Below are 22,591 nucleotides of genomic sequence, written 5' to 3'. Positions count from 1 at the left end.
AATAAATTTCCCAAATACTGTGTTTCCTGGAAAATAAGACCTACCCATAAAATAAGCCCTAGCAGGATTTCTAAGCATTTGCACAATATAAGCCCTACCCTGAAAATAAGACCTAGTGATGGGCGTGGCTTCGCAGCATATCTGCACAACCCATGCATTTTGCTGGGAAGGTCAAGAAGATGAGCAGCCCTTCTCATCTGCCCCATCGTAACAGCTACTATCCCAGAGGTGACCAGAAAGGTGCAGCAGCCCCACCAGCAAGGTCGGCTCCCCCTGTCAGGTCCCAGTCATCCTGTGTGTGCTGCAAGCTAAGGCTTTGAGGGGAAAATAACACATCCCTTGAAAATAAGCCCTAGGGTGTCTTCTTGAGGAAAATCAAATATAAGACTCTGTCTTATTTTCGGGGAAACACAGTAGTAAACATTATGTACATAACTAGTGAAAAAAATTGTAATTTATTACTTCTTTTCTCTAACATGTCAAGCACCCAAGAATTTAAACTAACAAGTCTTGTTAACCTCTGCTAAGGACTGAATGTTTGAATCATCTCAAAATTCCTATGTTGAAGCCCTAAAGTCATGCTATTTGGAGGTGGAGGGTTTGGGAAGTAATTAGGTCATGAGGGTGGAACCATAATGTTGGGACTTAATGTCTTCTATTTTTTTTTGAGACAGAGTCTCACTCTGTTGCCCGGGTTAGAGTGCTGTGGCATAAGCCTAGCTCACAGCAACTTCAAACTCCTGGGCTCGAGGAATCCTTCTGTCTCAACCTCCTGAGTAGCTGGGACTACAGGCATGTACCACCATGCCTGGCTAATTTTTTTCTATTTGTTAGTAGAGACAGGGTCTCACTCTTGCTCAGGCTGGTCTTGAATTCCTGAGCTCAAACGATCTGCACACCTCAGCCTCGCAGAGTGCTAGGATTACAGGCGTGAGCCACCGTGCCTGGCTGGGACTTCATGTCTATATAAGAAGATGAAGAGAGCTAGCTAGCCCTCTTTGGATCATGTGAGGATACAGCAAGAAGCCAAGAAATGGTTTTAATCAGACACCAGATCTGCCAGTGCCTTGATCTTGGACTTCTCAGCCTCCAGAACTGTCAGAAATCAATGTTTACTGTTTAAGTAACCCAGTCTATAGTATTTTTATAATAGCAGTCTGAGGTAAGACAAACTCTTAAAAAACTCTTTTAATTTTTATTACATCAAGCTGATGTATTTACCTTTTGAAATTAAATATTTAAAAAAATCTTTAAAAAATAAAAAAATAAAGGGTATATACTTAGAGCAGTGCAATAATTATAAAACCTGTACAATCCATTCTTCCAACTAAGATAACTGAGTTAAGAATTTGGGTCCATGATGTAGAGAAGGACTTTTCCAGGTCATTGGGTTCTAATTTTCTTTTACTGTAACTATTATGGAATATCCTGCATTAAGGTCTAATGTGTACTATTGAAATCTTGTTCAGGCTATAGTTGCATGCCATATATTGGTTTCTTAAGTGTCTCACTGATTTGAAGATTTGGAGAAATGACATTATAAGTTCAATGAGATTTGGCTACCAAAATAAGATAGGATGTCCTCTTGGGTAAGATTTAGGACAAGGAAGAAGAGTCCCTCTCTATTATTTGCTTGTGAAATCATGGCTAAATTATACATAATTAATTCTGGATACCACACTTTAGCTGGGGCACTGACACAATGGAGTATATATTCAGATCATCAGGATGGTGAAGGAACCTAAAACCATTATATGAGGCAGGGGTAAAAAAAAAAATTCCCCAGGGAAGGAGAAAAACAACTCCAAAGAACATCATGTGGAAGATTTTTCTGTATGTTCTACAAAACCAGGATCAAGTTGAAGGTTACACAAACACAGGTTTCAACCAGGCAGATACTGTGGAAAAAGACTCGACCTGAAAGGAGATGAACCAGATCTCACTCTACTTATGATTAGATGACATGGGTCCTTGGGGCAACTTATTTAAATTCTGGAAGCTAGTGCTGTCTAATAGAACTTTCTGCAATGATGGAAATGTTCTCTATCTTTACTGTCCAATACAGTAGCCACTAACCACAGGCTCAATACCTGAAATGTGGATTGTGTGACTGAGGAATTGAATTTTTAATTTAATTTAAATTAATTTGAATTTAAATAGCCACATGTGGCTACTGACTATGGTATTTGAAAGGCACCGCTTAAGCCTAATTTTCTCCTCTCTAAAATGGGAATAATAATTCTGATCAAATTGCTGACTTTAGGATCAAATTATAACATATGTGAACTCCAAAAAACAAAAATACTACGTACATGTTAATTATTTAGATAATTATCTTACTATTGCTTTATCCACAAGACTTTCTATCATTTGTAATTAGAGAAAAATGGAATAAGCAGCTTGAGAAAGCAGAGTTTCCCACGTTTGGTTTTCACATATAGGTTTGAGGTTGTCAGAAGTTACAGAAACAATAAAACATTCAGGAGTGTTGGGCTAAACCATCCTTCGAGTGCCTGCATGGACCTCCAGGAGGTTCTCCCTGACTCTGGAGACTGAGTTAATGGCCCTCGTCTATGCACTACCGAGACACTTTCCACACTGTATTGTAAAAATGGTCTATATAGTCCAGTTGTATCCGAGAACATATGCCTCATCCCGATGTCTTTCCGGTTGTCAACTGCGGGGTACACAGTAGTTCCTCAACCTATATTTGTTAAATGATTAACTTACCGACTACTCGCGAGGGTACGGTTCCTTGATAATAACTTAAGGATCTATCAGTCTGTGGGAAATATTACAGTTCCTTGCGGGCAATGTGGATGAACACCGGCTTGCTGCAAATGCACAGTGCACCTCCGGTGCCAGAAGGCCTGCCTGCGGCGCCCTTTTTCTTTCGCCCTTTTCCTCCTCCGCGTCTGCAGGCCGTGGAGGACCTCGCGCCCACGAGGTCACGGCAGCCCGCGCCGTCGTGGAGACCGGCGGGGCGCGGAGAGAGAACTACATTTCCCAGCTGACTCTCCTGCGCGCGGCGCTGCCCGCGCACGGGGGGCGAGAGTACCGGGCGCTCGCTCCCTGCCGAGCGCTCGTCGCCCGCCCGAGCCTTTGCCAGGGGATGAGGTGGGAGGCGCTAGAAGCCACTTAGCTACAGCCAACCGCCCAATGCAGCACTCGCTCGCTCCCCCCGCCAGCGGAAGCGCCCGCGGAGCACAATGCAGCACTGAGGCAGCGCCGCGGTGGAGGCTGCAGCGCCGCGGCATCCGCAGCACCGGCTGGGGCTGGGAGGAGGCGGCCGTGCGGACCCGCGGGGCGCCGAGCCAGGGAGCCGGGCTCGGCTGCTCCAGCATGAGGAGCTGAGCGTCTCGGGCGAGGCGGGCTGACGGCAGCACCATGCAGGCGTCGGCGGCTGCGTCCGTGCCCTTCTTGCTGCTCTGCGCCCTCGGGACCTGCCCCCCGGCGCGCTGCGGCCAGGCAGGTAAGTTAGCCACCCTCTGTGGCTTCGGGACGTACCATTTTCCGGGAATCTTTGGAGCCCTCCGGCGCAATGGATAGGGGCGCCCCCATTTCCCGGGTGCGCGGGGAGAATTTTTATCTGGAAGGGTGATGAGAAGTGGAGCAAAAATATATGTGTGGGGGCGAGCGGGTGCATTGGAAGCCTGCGGTCAAAAGCCTGTTTTTCTTCTTCTGAAGAGGAGTGGGGAGGATGGGAAAGGGGTGCCTTGCTTCTGGGCCCCGATCCTGGATGCTTCCAGATGAGCTGGTCCAAAGCTCTCCGGCTGGTGTCTCCGCGTCCTTCCCAGATGGGGTCCGGGAAGGAGGGGGCAGCGGGTTTTCGTAGAGGAGACGTAGCACCGCAGGATAGAGGAGCGTGGGTCAGGGTCATTATTTTCGCCTTTTCTTTCTACTTCCTCCATCCCCCCTTCCTGCCTGGAGGAGACGCCTCGCTGACGGACCTGGAGAAGAGGAACGAAAACCGCTTCCTGGAGCGCCAGAGCATCGTACCACTGCGCCTCATCTACCGCTCCGGTGGCGAAGACGAAACTCGGCACGACGCGCTGGACACGCGAGTGCGGGGCAGCCCCGGCGGCCGGCAGGTGAGAGGCGCGGTCGGCGGTGGTCCTGCCCGCCAGCGACCCCGCGTTTGCTCTCGGTTGCCCTGGAGACGCGCTGTCTCGGATGGAGCGAGCGCAGTCCTCATGCGAGTTATGCATGGCGCTCCCTGTGTAAAAAAGAAGGGAAAAGGGTACAAATCCCCCCCCCCCCCCAGAAGAACCACAGGCCGGGGGCTTTGCTCTAGGGAAGTTTGTGCGGGGTGCCTCCAGCAGTGCGGTAACCTGAGCTAAAGGGCGGAGGTCCTCTCGTCTCTCCGTAAGCAAAAGCCCTGCCCATGGGAGAAAGGACATAGTATTTGGGCAGTTTTTGAGTATAATAAATGTTACTTTTTTAATCCTCCAAGAGAATATAAGTGATACTGTAGAAACATTGTAAAAACCAAGGTTGCACCTTCCTAAAAAGCCCAAACTGTAAAAATCACCTAAACTTCTAGGTTCTCCGTTCACTTGATTTGTGTACACCCAAGATATTTCCGTACACCTCTACCTTCCCCTTTTTTGTGCGTAGTAGTTCTCTTGGTTTAATTAGGGGTGTGGTGTTTATTGAGCATTTATAAATAACGTTTTAAAAATCTAGTTCATCATTGTGCCCATATTTAGATCAATATCACACATCCACAGATATTCCTGAAAATTATTTTGAACTTATTGGCTAATTTCAGTAATTTTGGGGGGGGGGAGGGATATGTAAATATGTTTTGTATTTACATACATCAGCCTGGCAGGCAGTTCACCTACCTGTAAGCACATATTGGACTTGTTCATGTAGTTGAAAATTTTTGTAAACTTCACTGAAGCAAAGGCAGTGCTTTACACATTTTCACTCGTGTAAATATGTTCAGTACTTTAAGATACATCTTGGCCAGGCATGGTAGCTCATGCCTGTAAACTTAGCACTTTGGGAGGCTGAGGTGGGAGGAGGGCTTGAGGCCTGGAGTTCAAGACTAGCCTAGGAAAATAGGGAGATCCCCATTTCTACAAAAAATAGAAAAAATTAGTTGGCTAAATGGTGAGGGCCTGTAGTCCCAGTTACACAGGTGGCTGAAGCAGGAGGATAGTTTAAGCACAGGAGTTTGAGGCTGCAGTGAACCATGACTGAGCTGTTGCTGAGCTCTAGTCCTGTCTCAAAAAAAAAAAAAAATATATATATATATATATATATATCTTGATGAGGTAATAATTATGCTAACTTCTCTGTATGTACAAAAATGTAAAAATATTATTTGAATATGTATTTGTAGCCAAATACTTCTGTTAAAATTTTCTTAATATAAGGTAGGAAATTAAAGGGCTACAGTAATATCTATCAAAGTTTTAGATTATTGTAGTAGAAAATATAATTTGTTAAGCCTCTAATGAAGAATTCTTTTATTTGAGTTAACATTTGGTTAATGCTTATTCCTTTTCTATTTTGCCTTGTTTCTATGGTAAAACTGAAGAAGCAAGGGATACAGTTTCCTTGTCTTATTTTTCAATTAATTAGGATTATTTCTGTGGAGGAATATTCTGACACCCATTTTAACTTTTAGTTACTAAAAAATTCAAACACATGAAAGTAGATAGAACAACATAATTAACTTTCAGCTTCAACAGTTAGCAACTCATGGCCATTCTTATTTTGTCTCTATACCTTACCTATTTTCTTCCCTTTCCTGTATTATTTTGAAGCAAATCATATCATTTCATTCATAAAAAATTTCAGTAATATACCTATAAAATATAAAGATTCTTTAAAAAATCTAACCATAATGTTATATTTTCTCTTACTACTATCAAAAGTATATATACTGTATATATTTAAGTTTGTTTGCCTGAGCCAGGTCCTAAAATAATGTCTGTAGACTCCAATTAGTTTTTTGGTTTGTTTTTTAAGTCTTTTAATGTATGATTTTCTGCTTCTATTTCCTTTTTTTCCCCCTTGCCATAATTTCACTGAAGACATGAGGTCTTCCATCCCTTATAGTTTCTCAGTCTGGATTTTGCTGAGATAGATAGCCAGTGCTTTAGAACAAATCACAGACTCTTTCTGGGAGACAAAGGGAGACTAAAGAAAGTAGAAATACAAAGAAAACCACAGGATTAAATCTGGAAACTATCAGAATCTCTGCCTTATGCTGGTAATGTCTTCAAGGCACCTTCTGCCCTTCTCAGTTTTGGTGAAGGACCACTAGTCCGCCTCCTTTTCTCCCCATTTATGGAGCACCACATCTGCAGTTTTTTAGTTTGTAGGCCACTTGGGGCAGAAGACACCTTGGGCCCATGCAGCTTCTACTTTCTATAGCAATACACCTCACAATTGAAAAGACTCCGGTTTTTGGTGGGGTGTGAAGGATTGGTACGATTTAGGTTTAAGAGTATGAATAGATTAATTCAAGTCAGAAGCAAAAGCAATGATACTACTATCAAAGTAGTTACTACAAGAAATTATCTCAGTGCCTGGCACACAGTAAGGTACACAGTAATTGATGTCTATATCACCTGGGAGCCACTGCAGTTTACCATCCTTAAACTACAGGTGGAAATCATTGGCAACTAGGACTGAATCTGGCAGTTAGAACGCTAAAGACCTAGTTATTGGCCTTTTCCTACTTGTAAAGAAACAATGGAGTTTTTTTGAACTTTGGCATTTCTAGTTTCCCTAAGAGCTGTTGTTGGATCCAAAAATTTCAGTTGATTTTATATGGCCCTTGCCATTTTCTTGATAATTAAATAGATGTAACTTATGACATCTTATGTACCGTAGATGTTTTTAGCAACTTCTTTTCTACTTCAGAAATAAAATCAGGGTGATTTTCTGTGAACTCACAAAGCCTATATTCATTTGTTGATTTGTTTATTTAAGAAGCATTTATTTACTTGAGCTACTACTTTATGCCAATTTTTGTGCAAGGTGCTGGGAATTTAGAGTGAAAAGATACAGTTCTAGCTTTTAAGCGTTCACAAACAAGTGGGAAGAGGAATGAGTGAATCTGCAATGATACTTTGCCCTATGATTTTCTGGAGGTGATCATAGAGAGCTGTGGAGGCAGAGAATGCCCAGTAATTAACCCAGGTGAATAGTCAGGGTGGGCTTTCTGGGGAGGCTGTCTGAGCTGTGTTTAGAGGTTAAGTTAGGAATTGCCACATTAAAGGGAGAGGTGCAGATCCGACTGGAGGGGTAGTAAGTACCTAGGCATGTGGGAACCCGGGCATGTTTTTGTTAATTGCAAATAGTTAAGATTTAAGGGACAAATAAGACAAAACAGGAAAGCAGGAAGTAGATGCTGTAGCACCTTTATAACTTGTTGAGGAATTTGACCTTTCATCATAAAGGCTAAGGAGTTTAGTAAGAAGAGTTAACTGACCAGATTCATGTTATTGTGGGATAATCCTAATTGTTAGAAATGAATAATTTTAATTTAAAAGAGTACATGAATGTTGCTGTTTTATTCACTGGTAAATGCCAGTGTACATAATCATTAAGCTTCATAAGAACTTAGTTATTGAAAATACTGAAAATACTGTGTAAATGAGTTAATATTTATAAAGCACTTAGAACAATTCTGGACATAAGTAAGCACTGTATAAGTCTTTGTTAAATAACAGTAACTCCCTCAGGCTGCTTGAATACTATTTAGAAATTTTATGACATTACTTGAATGTAAAATGGTGCCTTAATTACCTGAGTTTAACACATTCCCAGAAGTAGGTTACAAATTACTTGAATTTATATAACTAAGTGGGATCAAATAATCCTAGGAACAGAAGAGACCTTATAGGTCATCTAACCTAATTCAGGAATTACTCTTCAGTTGGTAAGATCAAGCCATTAAGATGGATATGCTAATTATCCTTATCTGATGACTACACATTATATATATTGAAACATCAATATGTACCCCATAAATATGTATAATTATTATATGCCAATTAAAAATTTTTTGAAAAGAGTAAGAAAATTAGCAATGTATTACATAATGTTTCAGAAATCTCACAAGAAGTATAAGGTATAAAACACTTTAATTTTACTCTTACTGTGTCTTTCTTTCAGTTTTTGACCCTAAATGAGACCAGAAGAAAACTTAAATTTTGGAAGAAATTTTTATTTTAGTTTTGTTTAAGTGCTGACAATTTGATTGGTGTAATAGTAACTAGTATTAATAGTAAATAGTATGTAATAGTAAATAGTAATTCTGTTGCCATGAGTACATGTTGTAAAAGATTTCTTTACTGTGTGGTCAGTAACTTGACTGCATACTTTATTTTTATCCCAAGTGGGATGATCACCCATATTAAAAGCTTATTATGCCACAAAGTCCTAGAAATGCTAGTCAGAGTAATCATATTTGAGTATGGGTAACCTTGCTATCCTCAAGGTTGTTTACCTAGTCTGAAGTAATTTCAGTCTTGGAAAACAGCATGCAGGACTAGAATCTTCAAAATATTCAGTCTTCCTTTCTTCTGTCTTGAAATTATTTGTGCTAAAAAATTGTATGTTTTCAGGTAAAAGGATGGAACTTACGTTTTTAACTGGCCTTCTATATCAGCAACATATCACCTGCTGAGTCTTACTGATGGTTTGATAACAGATAATCACATAATTGCTATTTTATTCAGTAAGCACCTCAATGATGACTTCTTTTTTTGCCATCCAAGCATTACACAGATTTACTGTAGCATCGAGGATAGATTATTTTGTGATTTATTTTGTTGTGTGGTCACCCCATACATTTTGAATAATTTGTTTTTCACCCAGTGATTGTATTTCTCTACAAGTAGCAAAATTTCTTTTCGTCAGATGTCTTCATTGTCCGTGAATAGATGGGCTACTTTTTTCTCTGTTTCCTTGTAAAGTGTAGCTTCATAAGTAGTCAAGTGCCAAGGATATAGATCTACAGTTTATCATAATTTTGATAACCAGTAACGAATGGGAAAAATGCACAATGGCAGCAAGACGGCAGCAGTAGGTGTGCTCCATTTTTATGAATAGATTTATAAATATGCCTAAGCATGGATGAGCTGTACTTAACATTGTGCTGTTTCATTTGGGAGCATTGAGTCAGCCTGATGGTAAATTGCCGGCAGTACTGCTTCCCTGGCAAAAAAGGGCTCCAAGGAATTACAACTTTGGAAGTATTTTGCAAGGATAGCACAAACATTTTTTTTAAATGTGCATTTGTTAAACTATATAAATCAATATTGATAAAATTTTGCCGCCAATCAAAACTTTGTTCTGCTAAAAATAGGATGGAGTCATTTCACAATGCATTTTTATTTTCCTACCAATCATCTTCTGTTTCAATTAAATAGTTAAAGTAAAATTTGGAATTATAGGAATTTCCCGTAAGTCATGCTTCTACTCTATGAGATTCCAATTTATATATATTTTGGGGAGTATCTTTGAAATTCTACCTAGTGATTTTACTGTACACAAGAGGAACCAGTTTTTCATCACTACTTTACAGCTACACATAGGGAACTATGAGTAGCTCTAAGACTTTATGGGTTGATAAACATTGTTTGTAGTTGCATTTGCTTTCTCATATTGGCAAAGAGTGTCAAGAGTTCTATCATTTTTAACAATTAGAGCCCTTCCTAGAAGTACATGGAAAGAAGCCTGCTTTTTTCTTGTGACACACAGAGCAGGAATCTTTAAGGTCAGTAGTATCAAACAGCTTCATAAGATAGGGCCACATTTATCGTTAAGTATCACGGATAAGTCCAGAAGGTAAAGAAGATGTTTATGAAATTGGGTGGAGGGAAAGCAGAAGAAAAGGAAGAGACCTTGAGGAGAATGGTGAGGAGGAGGAAGGAAAAGAGAAAAATACTTGTAATAATATTACTATATATATTATATATTGATACTAAAGTATTTAAATATATGGTAACTTATACGGTTATTTTCTATGTGCCAAAGAGTCTTCTGAGCACTAGATGTACGTTAACTCATTGCATCCTCACAGAAATCATGTGTGACAGGTAATACTTATCATCTGTAAAAATCACAAAGCTGATAAGGGATTTGAACCCAGGCACATAAGCTCCACTGTCCTACCTGCCTGTGTGCTTAACCATTATGCTAAACTGGTCTTATGGTAGAGGCTACCAGCAGTTCTTTAGATGTCATTCGATGGGGTCAAAGATTTCTTACATTTATCCCATTGGCACTGTATATCTCTTGCAATTTCTTTTAGATGTCCGGGGCTGCACGGACATCTCCGTGAAAATAAATTTCAAAATATTACAGGGTACAAAGAATTTTGGTTACATGAATCACTTGTATAATGGTTATAAGAGTGCCGGTCACCCAGATATTATTCATTGTACCCGTTAGTTAGGTTTTCGCCAGTCCCCTCCTCCCCTCCGCCCCCTGGTTGATTTCTGTTGACTTTTACTTCTATGCACGTGTGTCCTCATCAATTAGTTCCAGTTTAGTAGTGAGTGCATGTGGTGTTTGTGTTTCCATTCTTTAGATACTTCACTAAGGATAGTATTTCTTGCAGTGTTTGAAAAAATATATATGTATATTTAGAATTATACAATAGAGAAGAAGCTTGCAGAACACAACAGGAATGCTTCATTTTTATGATATTCAGAATGAAAATGGAATATGTAAAGATATTTGATATTTTAAAGGTAAAGAGCACCTCTTGAAGAACATGTGTTCTGTTTCTAGATATGTAAATTGATTGCTATACTCTTTTATTATAAATCAAAGATTTTAGTGTTCAGCAATCAACACCAAAATTATATATGCTCTTTTGTGGTAAAAGTTCCATAAATAGAAATATTAAGTGGTAAACAGGGATCCATATTCATATGTCTTTCCACACAAGAAAAAATACAAAATACCTTCTCTGTCTTTATAGAACTAATAGCTCCAGAGTCCCAAATGTCAAATCATTCAGGTAAAAGAGATACATAATCAATAATAGCAAAAATTAATAGCTTCTGTGAACCTCTAGTTGGATGTGTTTACTTTGGTAATAAAAGAACTAGAAAGCAAACATTGGGGGAAACAGTTGAAAAAATAAGAATTAATATGAATAATAATATATAATATTAGATATAAAAATATAAATAATATGTAACATTTATTTACCATGTACCAAGCACTGTTCTGAGTGATTTACATGCATTCTCTCTCAGTATGAGGATACTATTATAGTAATATACCTATTTTATAATCGAGGAAACAGGCTACAGAAGCTAATTAACCTGCCTAAGGTCATACAGGTAATAAGTGATAAAACCGAGAAATAGGATTCTTGAAAGGTTAGAAATCAACATAAAATAATCATTTTGTAATCTTTGCTTGTTTAACATGTGGTTTCCCATTCATCTCTGTGTTGGACCATACCTAACATTATTTATTTAAGATACTTTTGGCCTGCTCAGGTCTTCTCTCTGGCTGACTTGCAATTATTTTGCACATAATTAAAATAGAGTTCAACATGCTGTATTTTTAAAAATATAAATACTTCATATAAAAATGATTTTAGACTTCTAGCTGTTTTTTTACTTCTGATTTCAGCATTCGAATTCCTTTTAAAATAGAAATCTATTTTGTTTTCCCCAAGACAGACTATTATATGTAACTTGATTTTGAAAATAAAATTAAAAATGTTGTACCATGATCCAGAAATCTCAGCAGTTCTAACTAGAAAGAGAAGAAGTAAAGAACTCAATCATTCTCCTTAGCCCCTAAATCTATTGAAGAGATTTTCAGAATCTTTAGGTGTCAGTAAGGATAAATGAACATTTTTCTTCTCCTTTTTAAAAGTTAATTTTGTACCATGGGATTTTTAGCACTTAGCAATAGTAGCCCTTTTGTTGCATTTTTTGTCCCAAGTAAAGATCATTAGATATAACTCTTTGAAGATGAGAAATCGATGATCCTTTCCTGGAGATAGGCCTTGAGAGCTCATATTTTGCAAGTGGTTTAAAAATTTTCCACTTGAAATGTTTGAGATGATGGATGTTAATTACCCTGAGCTGATCACTATACATTATATGTATTGAAACATCTCTGTGTATCCCATGAATATGTACAATTATTACTTGTAAATTTCAAAATTCTTCTTATAAAGTAGGTGCCATAAAAAATATTTGTTTTCTACCTGAGGCATAGAATTCTTGGTTGACAGTTTTGTTTAGAACACTTAATTCTACTTGGCAGTGCCCTAGGTCTCTAGCTTTTACCTCTAATTGGTCAATTTCTATTCTGAATTTTTTTTTTTTCTAGTATACCTTGTAAGTAGGCTTGTTTGGGAGAAATTGCCTGCATTTCCTCTACTAGAGAGATAAGAGTGTTGAGATTAGGCTGTTACACAAAAATTTGTTTGTCCTGGTTATAGCTCAAGCTTTTTCTTTAAATGGTTTCTCTTTCTTTGGCTTAAATAGCAAAATGCTGCTGGAGGAGCTGCCGCTTGACAGAACCTGGTTCTGCAGCGTTCCTTGAATTCCCTAGTGGATTTAAAAAAAAAAAAAATTTTTTTTTTTATACATAGTCTCACTCTGCCCTGGCTAGAGTGCTGTGGTGTTAGCCTAACTCACAGCAACCTCAAACTCCTGGGCTCAAGTGATCCTCCTGCAGCCTTCAGAGTAACTGGGATACAGTTGGCTAATTAATTTCTTTCTATTTTTAGTAGAGATGGGGTCTCACTCTTGCTCAGGCTTGTCTCGAACTGCTGAGCTCAAACCATCTACCTGCCTCGGCCTCCCAGAGTGCTAGGATTACAGGTGTGAGCCACTGTGCCCAGCCCCTAGTGGATTTTTTTTTTTTTTTTTTTTTTTTTTTTTGAGACAGAGTCTCACTTTGTTGCCCAGGCTAGAGTGAGTGCCGTGGCGTCAGCCTGGCTCACAGCAACCTCAATCTCTGGGGCTCAGCGATCCTACTGCCTCAGCCTCCCGAGTAGCTGGGACTACAGGCATGCACCACCATGCCCGGCTAATTTTTTGTATATATATTTTTAGTTGGTCAATTAATTTCTTTCTATTTTTGGTAGAGACGGGGTCTCGCTCAGGCTGGTTTCGAACTCCTGACCTTGAGCAATCCGCCCGCCTCGGCCTCCCAAAGTGCTAGGATTACAGGCGTGAGCCACCGCGCCCGGCCCCTAGTGGATTTTTAATGCCTTTGGAATATCTTCAGGGTTCTGCCTGGGAACCCGGCTGTGCATCTTCAGTAGACATCAGTGGCAGTCGAGGTTATGCATAGCCTGGTGGTGGTAATTGAGGGTAGCCTGGAGAAAGAGCAAGGCAGATGGCTGAGGAGTGATCTAGGATCAGCAGATATGGGCAGGAACAGGCTGTAGGTAAAAGGATGGTGGGAGGTGAGGCCGAGGGAAATCAGAGAGCAGTTAACAAGATACTAGGTCCACTGTGCTGGGTCAGTTCAGTATCCTCATGGCTCGACTACAGAGAGCTGCCTGGAAGAGTCTGAGGCACTTTCTGAGTTTTTAATATTAGCCACCTAGGTGTTAATGGCTCCACTCATGATCTAGGTCTTCAGTTTCTAAAGGGAACCGTGTGTGTGTGTGTGTGTGTGTGTGTGTGTGTGTGTGTGTGTATGTGTGTGTGTGTGTGTGTGTGTGTGTGTGTGTATGTGTGTGTGTGTGTGTGTTTATAGCCAGGCTTGCTCTGATGGTCCCTGGGATTATTTTCATCCTCCCCATGAGCTTTAAGTGTTTGGTTCAGAGGGAAGAATTCTTCCTCCTTTTCCCTCTCCCCTCCTTTTTCTTCTCCTTCCTCCTACTTTATTCTATCCTCCTTATTTCTTCTTTCTTTCTCCTCCTCCTCTTCTTTTTCCTCTTCTTCCTCCTCCTCCTTTCTAAAGTCTGCAGGCTAGTGGCATAGGACTTCAAGGGGCCCACTCTTCTCATATGTAATGTAAACTCTGTGCCTCTCCTGGGTCAAGAGATGAGACCCAGTTAAATAAAGGTTGATTTCCTAACTTATGCAGGAGTTTTTGAAACTCTAAAAATCATATTTAGTTTGTACAAAATAAGCAACAGTCTCATTTTGAATGGTATGTGCTGTGTGTTAAATAAATGTATGTTGAGTGAATGAAGAGTCTCTAAGTTGGAGTCTGGAAAATTTGTTACTAAGATGGACGGTTTTGGTGTCAGTCTTTGTTTGCCATAGATAGTGAATTTTCCAGGAGAGTTTGGTATTGCAGCTCATCAATTAGAAGTACATTGATGTGCCCTCCAGAAAAACTTAAAGGATTTTTTTTAAACAGATACATTTATAAATTTACCATTATGTTGAATGATGAAGCCAATCATTTCTTAGGAAGAGTTTTATTACCTTTGATAGAAACTTAAACATCATTGATGATGATAAAAGTTTTGATTTGGGACTATAAAATTTTTCTCACATTTTATGATCCTGTACAACTGGCTTAGTTATAAATAGTACATTGCTTTTTTTCTAACTTATTTCATCATAGAAGTACCTTTTAACTTGGACAGATATTGATTGATAAGAAGGTGGGTGGAAATTTAAGAAGTGTTCATTGCTGTCACCAAAGGTGAAGCCATTTCTGGCTGGATAAGTGACTAGAGGTAAGACTATTTCAAACTACAGTATATAGCAATTTTTGTTGACTCTCAGAATCCTCTAGGATTAAAAAAGGGAAAAAATATTGGTGCTTAGATACTGAGAATTCTCATTTAATATCTGAGGTAGGTTTAGTATGATGTCCTTACAGTTCTTAATCTTGCATAGACAATGTTCTTCACAATTAATGAAGGAAAGGTACTATTAATTCATAACTTAACTAATTTAATATGAAATCTACTTGAGGTTATTGATTAATGAGTTGTTTAGGGCATTTAAGTGTTCTGATTATGAAATCATAAAGTTTGCAATTATAGGGTGATGGGCTAAATATTTTTTTAAATTTAATTGCACAGAATAACAAGGAATTAAAGTCATGGACCCTCATCTTCATTTTTATTTCTTCCCAGCATTGAACACAGATAGAGGCTTGTTAGTAGCAAGTGCTCAACAAGCGAATGTTGACTGAATGAATTTGTTGATGCCATGACTTATAGAGGCCCTGTTTGATTTTTATGCTCCCATACTTGTATTCTTATATTACGTTTTCTCTGTTCAGTTCTTTACTTTTCTCTTCATTTCTTTCTTTTCTTATCTCTCAGAATAGTCTCTATCACTTTCCCATAGCTCTGTCCATTTGTAATTTTCCTGTGAGTATAACCTTGTTCTGTTTTCAGTCCCTGTTACCTTTGGTTTATTTTATAATATTCTCCCCCCCCCCCTCTTTTTGTTAAGTGTCTCTTTTTCTCTTAGCAACTAAAGTAAAAACAAGTCTCTGAAAGGTTATTTACATGCAGTGTTGGGAACTATCCCTGTTGTACATTGCTGGACTTATTTTGGGATTTAGAAAATGTGTTATAGTTCAACAAGCTTTCCATTTCAGTACTTACTTTTAAACCTGTATTTTTTCTTTTTTTCATTCATTCATTTCTTTTGTTCCCTTTAAATTGTCCCTCATTCATTCTCTTCTTTGGATATGAATTGTAGGGTCCCTTTCTGCTCTTTACTGCTGGAATAATCTCCTTCCTAAAATCATTTTCCTAGTTCTCATGGCTCATAATCCCCTGGATTTAAGCTTTGAGTTATGTGCTTAGTTCACCCTCCACTCTAGCTGAGCATGTCACTTCTCAAAGTCTTTGACAGTAATCCTTTGCTACAGGATAGTGATCCATTGCTGTATTGCTACAGGATTCGTATTCAGTATGAAGGAATGACAAGGCATTTTTGCAGGTATACTAAAAGTAAAACCTTGTAGGCTTGGCTTAAAATTTTGCATGCTTATGTGTGTGTCAGGGGAGGGGCATAGAGCACTGATAACTTGGGTGTTCTCATGAGCTAGATATAGTCTTAAGCTCAAAGTTGATAACTCATGTTCACTGTGTTCATTCACTGCTCAGCACTGTGCTTGACCCACAGTCTATACTCAGTAAATATTTAGCGTCTATTTTTGTTTTAATTTTCTGCTTCAAAGATGCAGAAAAACAGTTCTGTGATCATTTATGTTAGTGATTTTATGTACTTTTGAGGTATTTACAACAGTTACAGTATTTCTCTCCTCTGGATTATGCAAGTTTTTTGTTGGGATGGAGTGGAGAGAATCATGGCCCTCCTTCCACATTTACTCCTAATCTCTGAGCTCTTTCTTCCTGTTTCCCCACATATATTCCTGCTGGCCCAGCAGAACCACCCTGTATACAGTATGCCCAATTTCTGTGAGGATCCCCTCACAGTGGGTGTCTGAACTGAAATAGTTGTCCTTCTTGCTTGAAATCTGAGGCAAGGTTTATTAAGAAAGGCAGGGCCATGGTGATAAGCGGAGAGAGCATGCCAGAGAATGTGGCAGGGACTTGGACGGTGATTGGTATACTGACACTATACCACATAAAGCCGCCTTGCTGTCTCCAGACCGCTTTAATCACTGTGACAAAATCATTCATGTCAGTTTATAGCCCCTTCTCTTCCAACAAAAATAAATCCAAGCTATTTAACCTTTGTATGTGACTTTATTCATCACACTTTGTCATTTGCTGCCTGGAGCTGCGTTTTCTTTAAGACAATGATTTATGTCTTCTGAGAGAGTGACATGCAGTATTTCTGATGGATCTGAATTCATATGACATATTCAGCCAAGGATTTCCTTTGATATTTTTTCTTGAGAGTTTTGATTTTTTTTTTTCAAACTATGGTTTCGAACTAAGGACACTATCTTCATTTATTTCCCCCTGTAGCTAAGCCCCAGATATTTTCTTGTTTAATAATTTTTATTTGAGTTTTTTCTAATTTTCACTCATTTTTATGGTCTAACAAATAATATAAAATATTTATATTTTAAAATATGAATTATGCAAATTTACATAGAACTATAAACTTCATTTTATAGTTATAAAATATAAATAAAATATATAAATTTAAAGACAAATTATATAAGTTAATTCATTGATTATATTAATAATCTAATATATAGTATTTATATTATTTTATAATGTTTTTATTTCTTAGGAGGTAAATGTTATCTGTAGTCCATGAAATCTCCATGCCTCTACAAGATCTGCACATGCTGATTTAAACCAGAAAAAAACAGAGAATAGTCATTAAAGTATAAGTAGTTTCAAGCATTTATGTCTTAGTGTGAATGAAGGATCTGAAAGTAGGTATAAGACCAGAAGAAAAAGTAAGGATAGGACGTATAGTGGGGAAGAGGCCCCACATTAAAAGATACAGATCAAGTATTTGTCCCACAGAAATTAGATCTTTAACAGTTTGCATGACTTCAGTTTACCTATTATAATCTCAGGAACAAAATAATTCATGTTTTACTTACATATACATTTATTACAGTTTCATTGAGATATAATTTGCATACCATAGAATTTACCCATTTAAAAATGCTGTACAATTCAAAATATTTTAGAGTTGTGCAACCACTACCACAATCAATATTGAAACATTTTCATCACCTCAAAAAGAAACCCATACCCATTTACCCTAATTATCCCCCCTCCACCACTGCATTTAGCCCTAGGCAACCACTAAGCTACTATCTCTATAGTATTGCTAATTCTGGACTTTTCATACAAATGGAATCATACACTATTTGGTCTTTTGTGACTGGCATTTGTCACTTACCATAATGTATTCAAGTTTTAACCATGTTGTAGCATGTATTAGTACTTCATTTCATTTTATTGCTGAATAATATTTCATTATGTATCCATTTATCTTGATGGATATTTGAGTTGTTTTCACTCTTTTGCTATTGTGAATAATGCTGCTGTGAACATTTGTGTAAAAGTTTTTGCATGGACATGTGGAAACACCAAAGATCAAAATAAGTGTGTTGTGAAAACATACTTATCCTTATTACATGTAGTGGTATACTTTTCATTCTACTGTGTTCTATTTCATTTTCTAAAAAATCCTGGCTATGGGCTGGGTGCGGTGGCTCACGCCTGTAATCCTAGCACTTTGGGAGGCCGAGGCGGGCGGATCGCTCAAGGTCAGGAGTTCGAAACCAGCCTGAGTGAGACCCCGTCTCTACCAAAAATAGAAAGAAATTAATTGACCAGCTAAAATATATATATACAAAAAAAAAAAATTAGCCGGGCATGGTGGCGCATGCCTGTAGTCCCAGCTACTCGGGAGGCTGAGGCAGGAGGATTGCTGAGCCCAGGAGATTGAGGTTGCTGTGAGCCAGGCTGACGCCACGGCACTCACTCTAGCCTGGACAACAAAGTGAGACACTGTCTCAAAAAAAAAAAAAAAAACCCTGGCTATGGTGCACTAAAATGATTTCAGAGCCCTCTAAAGGGTCATGATCTTTTCTATAGTTTTAAAAACTGCCCTACAGGATTCCTGATAGATGAGTGCTCAATACATATGAGGCAGCCCTTCCTTTGGACAGGTCTGGTTTAAAAAGGGTGCAGAAGGTTGAATCAACATATGCCTCCTTGCAGTTTCCAGCCATTATCTTTTGTTTCTTGTAGTTTTCCTGGCAACAATATTAGAGACATCACTGTGGTTCTTTACTCATCCTTTAGCTGTTGTACGGTATCAGTGAAATTGCGTAAAGTTGCTTGTAGAAATTTCTTGAGTTACTCTTTTAAATGTAAAAAGCTTAAGTTTTGAAATAGTTTAAAGATACACAAAGGTAGAATAATGTGACAGGTGCCCTTGTATTCATCACCCAGAATGAACAAAAATTTAGTCATTTTTTTAAAGAAATAAACATTACAGATTCAATTGATGCTCTCGTGCCCTTCTATTTCCCCTCCTTCCCAGAGGAACTCATTATCTTGCGATTGGTGTGCATCCTTCCTGGTCTTGTTTCCATACATACATAAATATATATGCATAACAATATATATTACTGCTTTGTGTGTTTTTAAAATGTACATGTTTGGTATCATGCATATCATTTTGCCCCTCAACATTGTTTTTTGATCTCTTATGATGATACAGGTAAAAGAATTGAGTTCATTCCTTTTTATTGCTTCCTGGCTTTCTAGTTTATTCATTTATTCATTTTTCCTATTAGTAATATTTATAGGTTGTTTACAGGTTTTGCTGTTTTAAGCAGTGTATGCCATTGATACGCACATTTGCATGAGTTTCTGTGGCAGTGAAATTGTTGATGCCTAGGGTTTGTACATTCTCACCTTCTCCACATATTGCCAAATCAAATAGTGATATAGCAGTTTACACTCTGCCAGCAGTGCATGCGAATTTGTTTATATCCCATCTTCATCACTATTTGGAATCAGAAGAACTTATAAATTTTTAACAATATCATGGTTATGAAATGGTATCTAATTATTTTACTTTCCATCTCCCCATGACTGATGAGGTGGAGCACCTTTGCTGATCTCCATTTTCTCCTCTGACTGACCTGTTCAGCCTTTCTTGATTTTTCTGTTTGGTTTTTTGCCTTTTTCATATGGATTTTTGGCATTTGAAAATATTATATGGTTTGCATGTTTTTTTTTGTTTTGTTTTGTTTTTTTAGTTTGTGGCTTATTTCATTCTTTTCACGGTATCTTTTGTTGTAACAGATGATTTAAAAAATTTTTAATGTTATCCGTATCGATCCTTTTCTTAATAATTCTGTGTCTGTGTGCTATTTTAGTACTTCAGGATCTACTATAGTTTAGAATGTCTTAATTTTTCATAAAGTAAGTCCCTGATGTGGTTTTCTTCTTTAAAAAGCAGTATAGAATACTGACTAAGAGTTAGAGGACCTGGAATTAAACTGCATAGATTCAAAGGCCACCTCTGCCACTGGTTAGCTGTGTGAACTTGGAAAGCACTTAACTTCTCTAATCCTGACTTTTTACATCAATAAAATGTGAATAAGAATAGTAGCCAGCTCATACGTGGTTGTGAGGATTAAAAGAGATAATATACATAAAGCTGTAGCTGGGTGTTTGGCATATAGTAAGAGCTCAATAAATGTTAGCTCCTTTTTTAGCTCCCATAATTATCATTTCTTGTTATAAAACTGGTAGCCAGTTCCTTATATACACAAATCACTGGATTTCTCTGTGTTCGCAAGAGCTGTGATTTGCATCAAATACTGCAGGAGGATAGAACGATTTGGACTCTGGTGCTAGTTCTGGATTTCAGCTTTAGTCTCACTGTAGTTGTTCCCCAAAGCATAACTACCAGATTAGAGGATAAAATGCTCAATTTTAAGAACCTGTCATATTTTTCTTTTTTTATTAAATGAAACAAGTTTTATCTGAAGACCCCAAAATGCAAATTGAAAGGAACAGACAGGTGAAGGAGAAGGGGCTTCCAAAATTTTGTGGAAGGTAGCAGTTATAACAAAATCACTTCTGTGGAAACTAAAACTGCCTTGCATTTGAATTATATTTATGCCAACAATACTGATTTTTAAATGTGGTTTTTAAATAACAGCTTTATTGAGATATAATTTATATACCATAAAATTCACTCATTTTTAGAGTGTACAATTCAGTGGTTTTTAATACATTTTTAAATAAACCTTTGTTGTTCTCGATTCATTGTTTTTCCCTTTCTATTCTGGCTCTTCACTTTTCTTTTTTGAGACACAGGGTCTCACTCTGTCACCCAGGCTGGAGTGCAGTGGCACAATCATAGCTCACGGCAGCCTGAAACTCCTGGGTTCAAGTGATTCTCCTGCCTCAGTCTCCTGAGTAGCTTGGAGTACGGATATGTGCCACTATGCCCAGCTAATTATTTTAATTTTTTGCAGAGGTGGCATCTTGCTATCTCGCTATGTTGCTTAGGTTGGTCTTGAACTACTGGCATCAAGTAATCCTGCTGCTTCCACCTCCCAAAGTACTGGGATTATAGGTGTGAGCCACCACACCCAGCATATTCACTCTTTATCAATGTATTCTTTTTGGTACAATTGTGAGCTACTTGTGATACTAAATTATTCAGCTTCTTAGTAAGATGACTCTGGGCCCAGCATTAGATGTAACCTTTAGCTTAGTGGAAGAACTTTCATGTTCTTGCAGTGGATTCCCATATTTAATAAATATTTTAACACTTAATCAATCAACAATGTGTTCCTGAATTTCTAACAGTTTTCAACAGTCTTTCCAAAATATGTTATTGCAAAGTTGTTTGTGTTATTTTTCTTTCTCAAGAAATAATTAGGTTAGAAGAAGTCCGTATGCTTTTATTTTAGCATCATATGTTCACTGCAGAAAGTATTCAGGAAGAAAAGAGCTCCAAGTACAGATAGCATTGTAGCTGATGGTAGTAGGGTGTTTGTGTGTGTGTATATATAGAGTATTTGTGGGATATCTCATCTCCATAAGGCCACTGAGTCAGTTTTAGTCCTTACATTTCACTTCATGAGAGGAGAAACAGCTATACTTTTCTCTGAACCTTCTGGCCCTTATACAATTGGGTATTTCGTTATAGTTAAGCTATTAATCATGCCTTTTTATAGCTCCTGTTCTCTGCAGCATGTTTTCACTAAAACTGGAGATTCTTGATTCTTTTTGTTGTTCTGTCTTTGCATAATGAGGAACTTGGGGGATTGGCAAATATTTAACAGACTTTGAATCTTGTTCCTTTTCTTAAGAAATTTAAACTTGCCAGCTCTGTAATTAAAATTTTTCTGTTGGTTCTTTTATATTTCAAGTAAGGCTCAATAACTGTTTTGGGTAACACTAATGCAGTGTATGTGTGTAATGCAATTATTTCCTATGATTTGATTTCTGAGCTGACATCCTTTTAATTCATTCCCTAAATATTTATTGAGAGCCTGCTATGTGACAGAGACTGTTCTGGGTCCTTGGGATACATCAGTGAGTTAAGAAAACTGCAAATTTCTTTCTTCTGGGGCTTATGTTCTAGCTGATAGACCAAAACATAGTAAATGATAGATTATATAGTGTGTTAAAAGGTGGTAGGTACTATGGAAAAGAAGAAATATAGCATGGTAGTGGGGATTGGTAGTGCAGGGGAGTATAGGTGGCATGGGTTCCGATTTTTAGTAGGGTAGTCCATTATGCCTCAGAAAAGGTAACATAAGGAAAAGACTTAAAGAAAGTGGGGAGTAAGCCATGCAGGTATCTTAGAAACTGAGTATTCCAGGACAAGAGAACAACCAGTAGTATGATGACCCCAAGGCCAGAGTGTGCCTATCAAGTATGGATAACAAGATGTCTACTCCAAAGAAGATTGGTGATAGAGCGTCTTATTGGAAGCAATACTGGGAAGAAATATTTGGAATCATCCTCATCTCTGGCAGTATTTTTGGTTTCATCCTGTAGTCTCACAGTATTAGATTATCTCACCAAGGAAAAGTATACTTCACTTCTTTCACTGTGGTGTCTGAAGGTAATCCATCCTTCTCCTCTTCCCACAATCCCACAGTGTAATACATTTGGATTCTTCTTTGCAAGACAATATTACTTCCATGCAGTTAAATGTACTTCTGTTTTATA

The 22,591-nt window shown here is 38.1% G+C and overlaps 1 protein-coding gene across 10 annotated transcripts in view; it reads left to right on the top strand.

Moving 5' to 3' along the window:
• Positions 1–3,092: 3,092 nt before the first annotated feature.
• The window catches only part of ADAM22 (ADAM metallopeptidase domain 22), a 203,987-nt gene continuing 184,488 nt past the window's right edge, over positions 3,093–22,591 (top strand). For 4 of the 10 annotated variants that reach the window (XM_012779572.2, XM_076006456.1, XM_076006455.1 and 1 more), the window contains exons 1-2: positions 3,094–3,472; positions 3,931–4,091. In XM_012779572.2, coding sequence (XP_012635026.2) covers positions 3,388–3,472; positions 3,931–4,091 — 246 coding nt within the window. In that variant the 5' untranslated portion in view covers positions 3,094–3,387. Of the gene's footprint in view, positions 3,473–3,930; positions 4,092–22,591 lie in introns of all 10 variants that reach the window. The other 6 variants (XM_012779568.2, XM_012779567.2, XM_012779573.3 and 3 more) reach the window with 2 other exon arrangements.

Source organism: Microcebus murinus, chromosome 9, assembly GCF_040939455.1.
Source record: "Microcebus murinus isolate Inina chromosome 9, M.murinus_Inina_mat1.0, whole genome shotgun sequence".
NCBI lineage: Eukaryota > Metazoa > Chordata > Mammalia > Primates > Cheirogaleidae > Microcebus > Microcebus murinus.
Note: the sequence above shows the minus strand (reverse complement) of the source record. Positions and strands in the feature narration are given on the sequence as shown.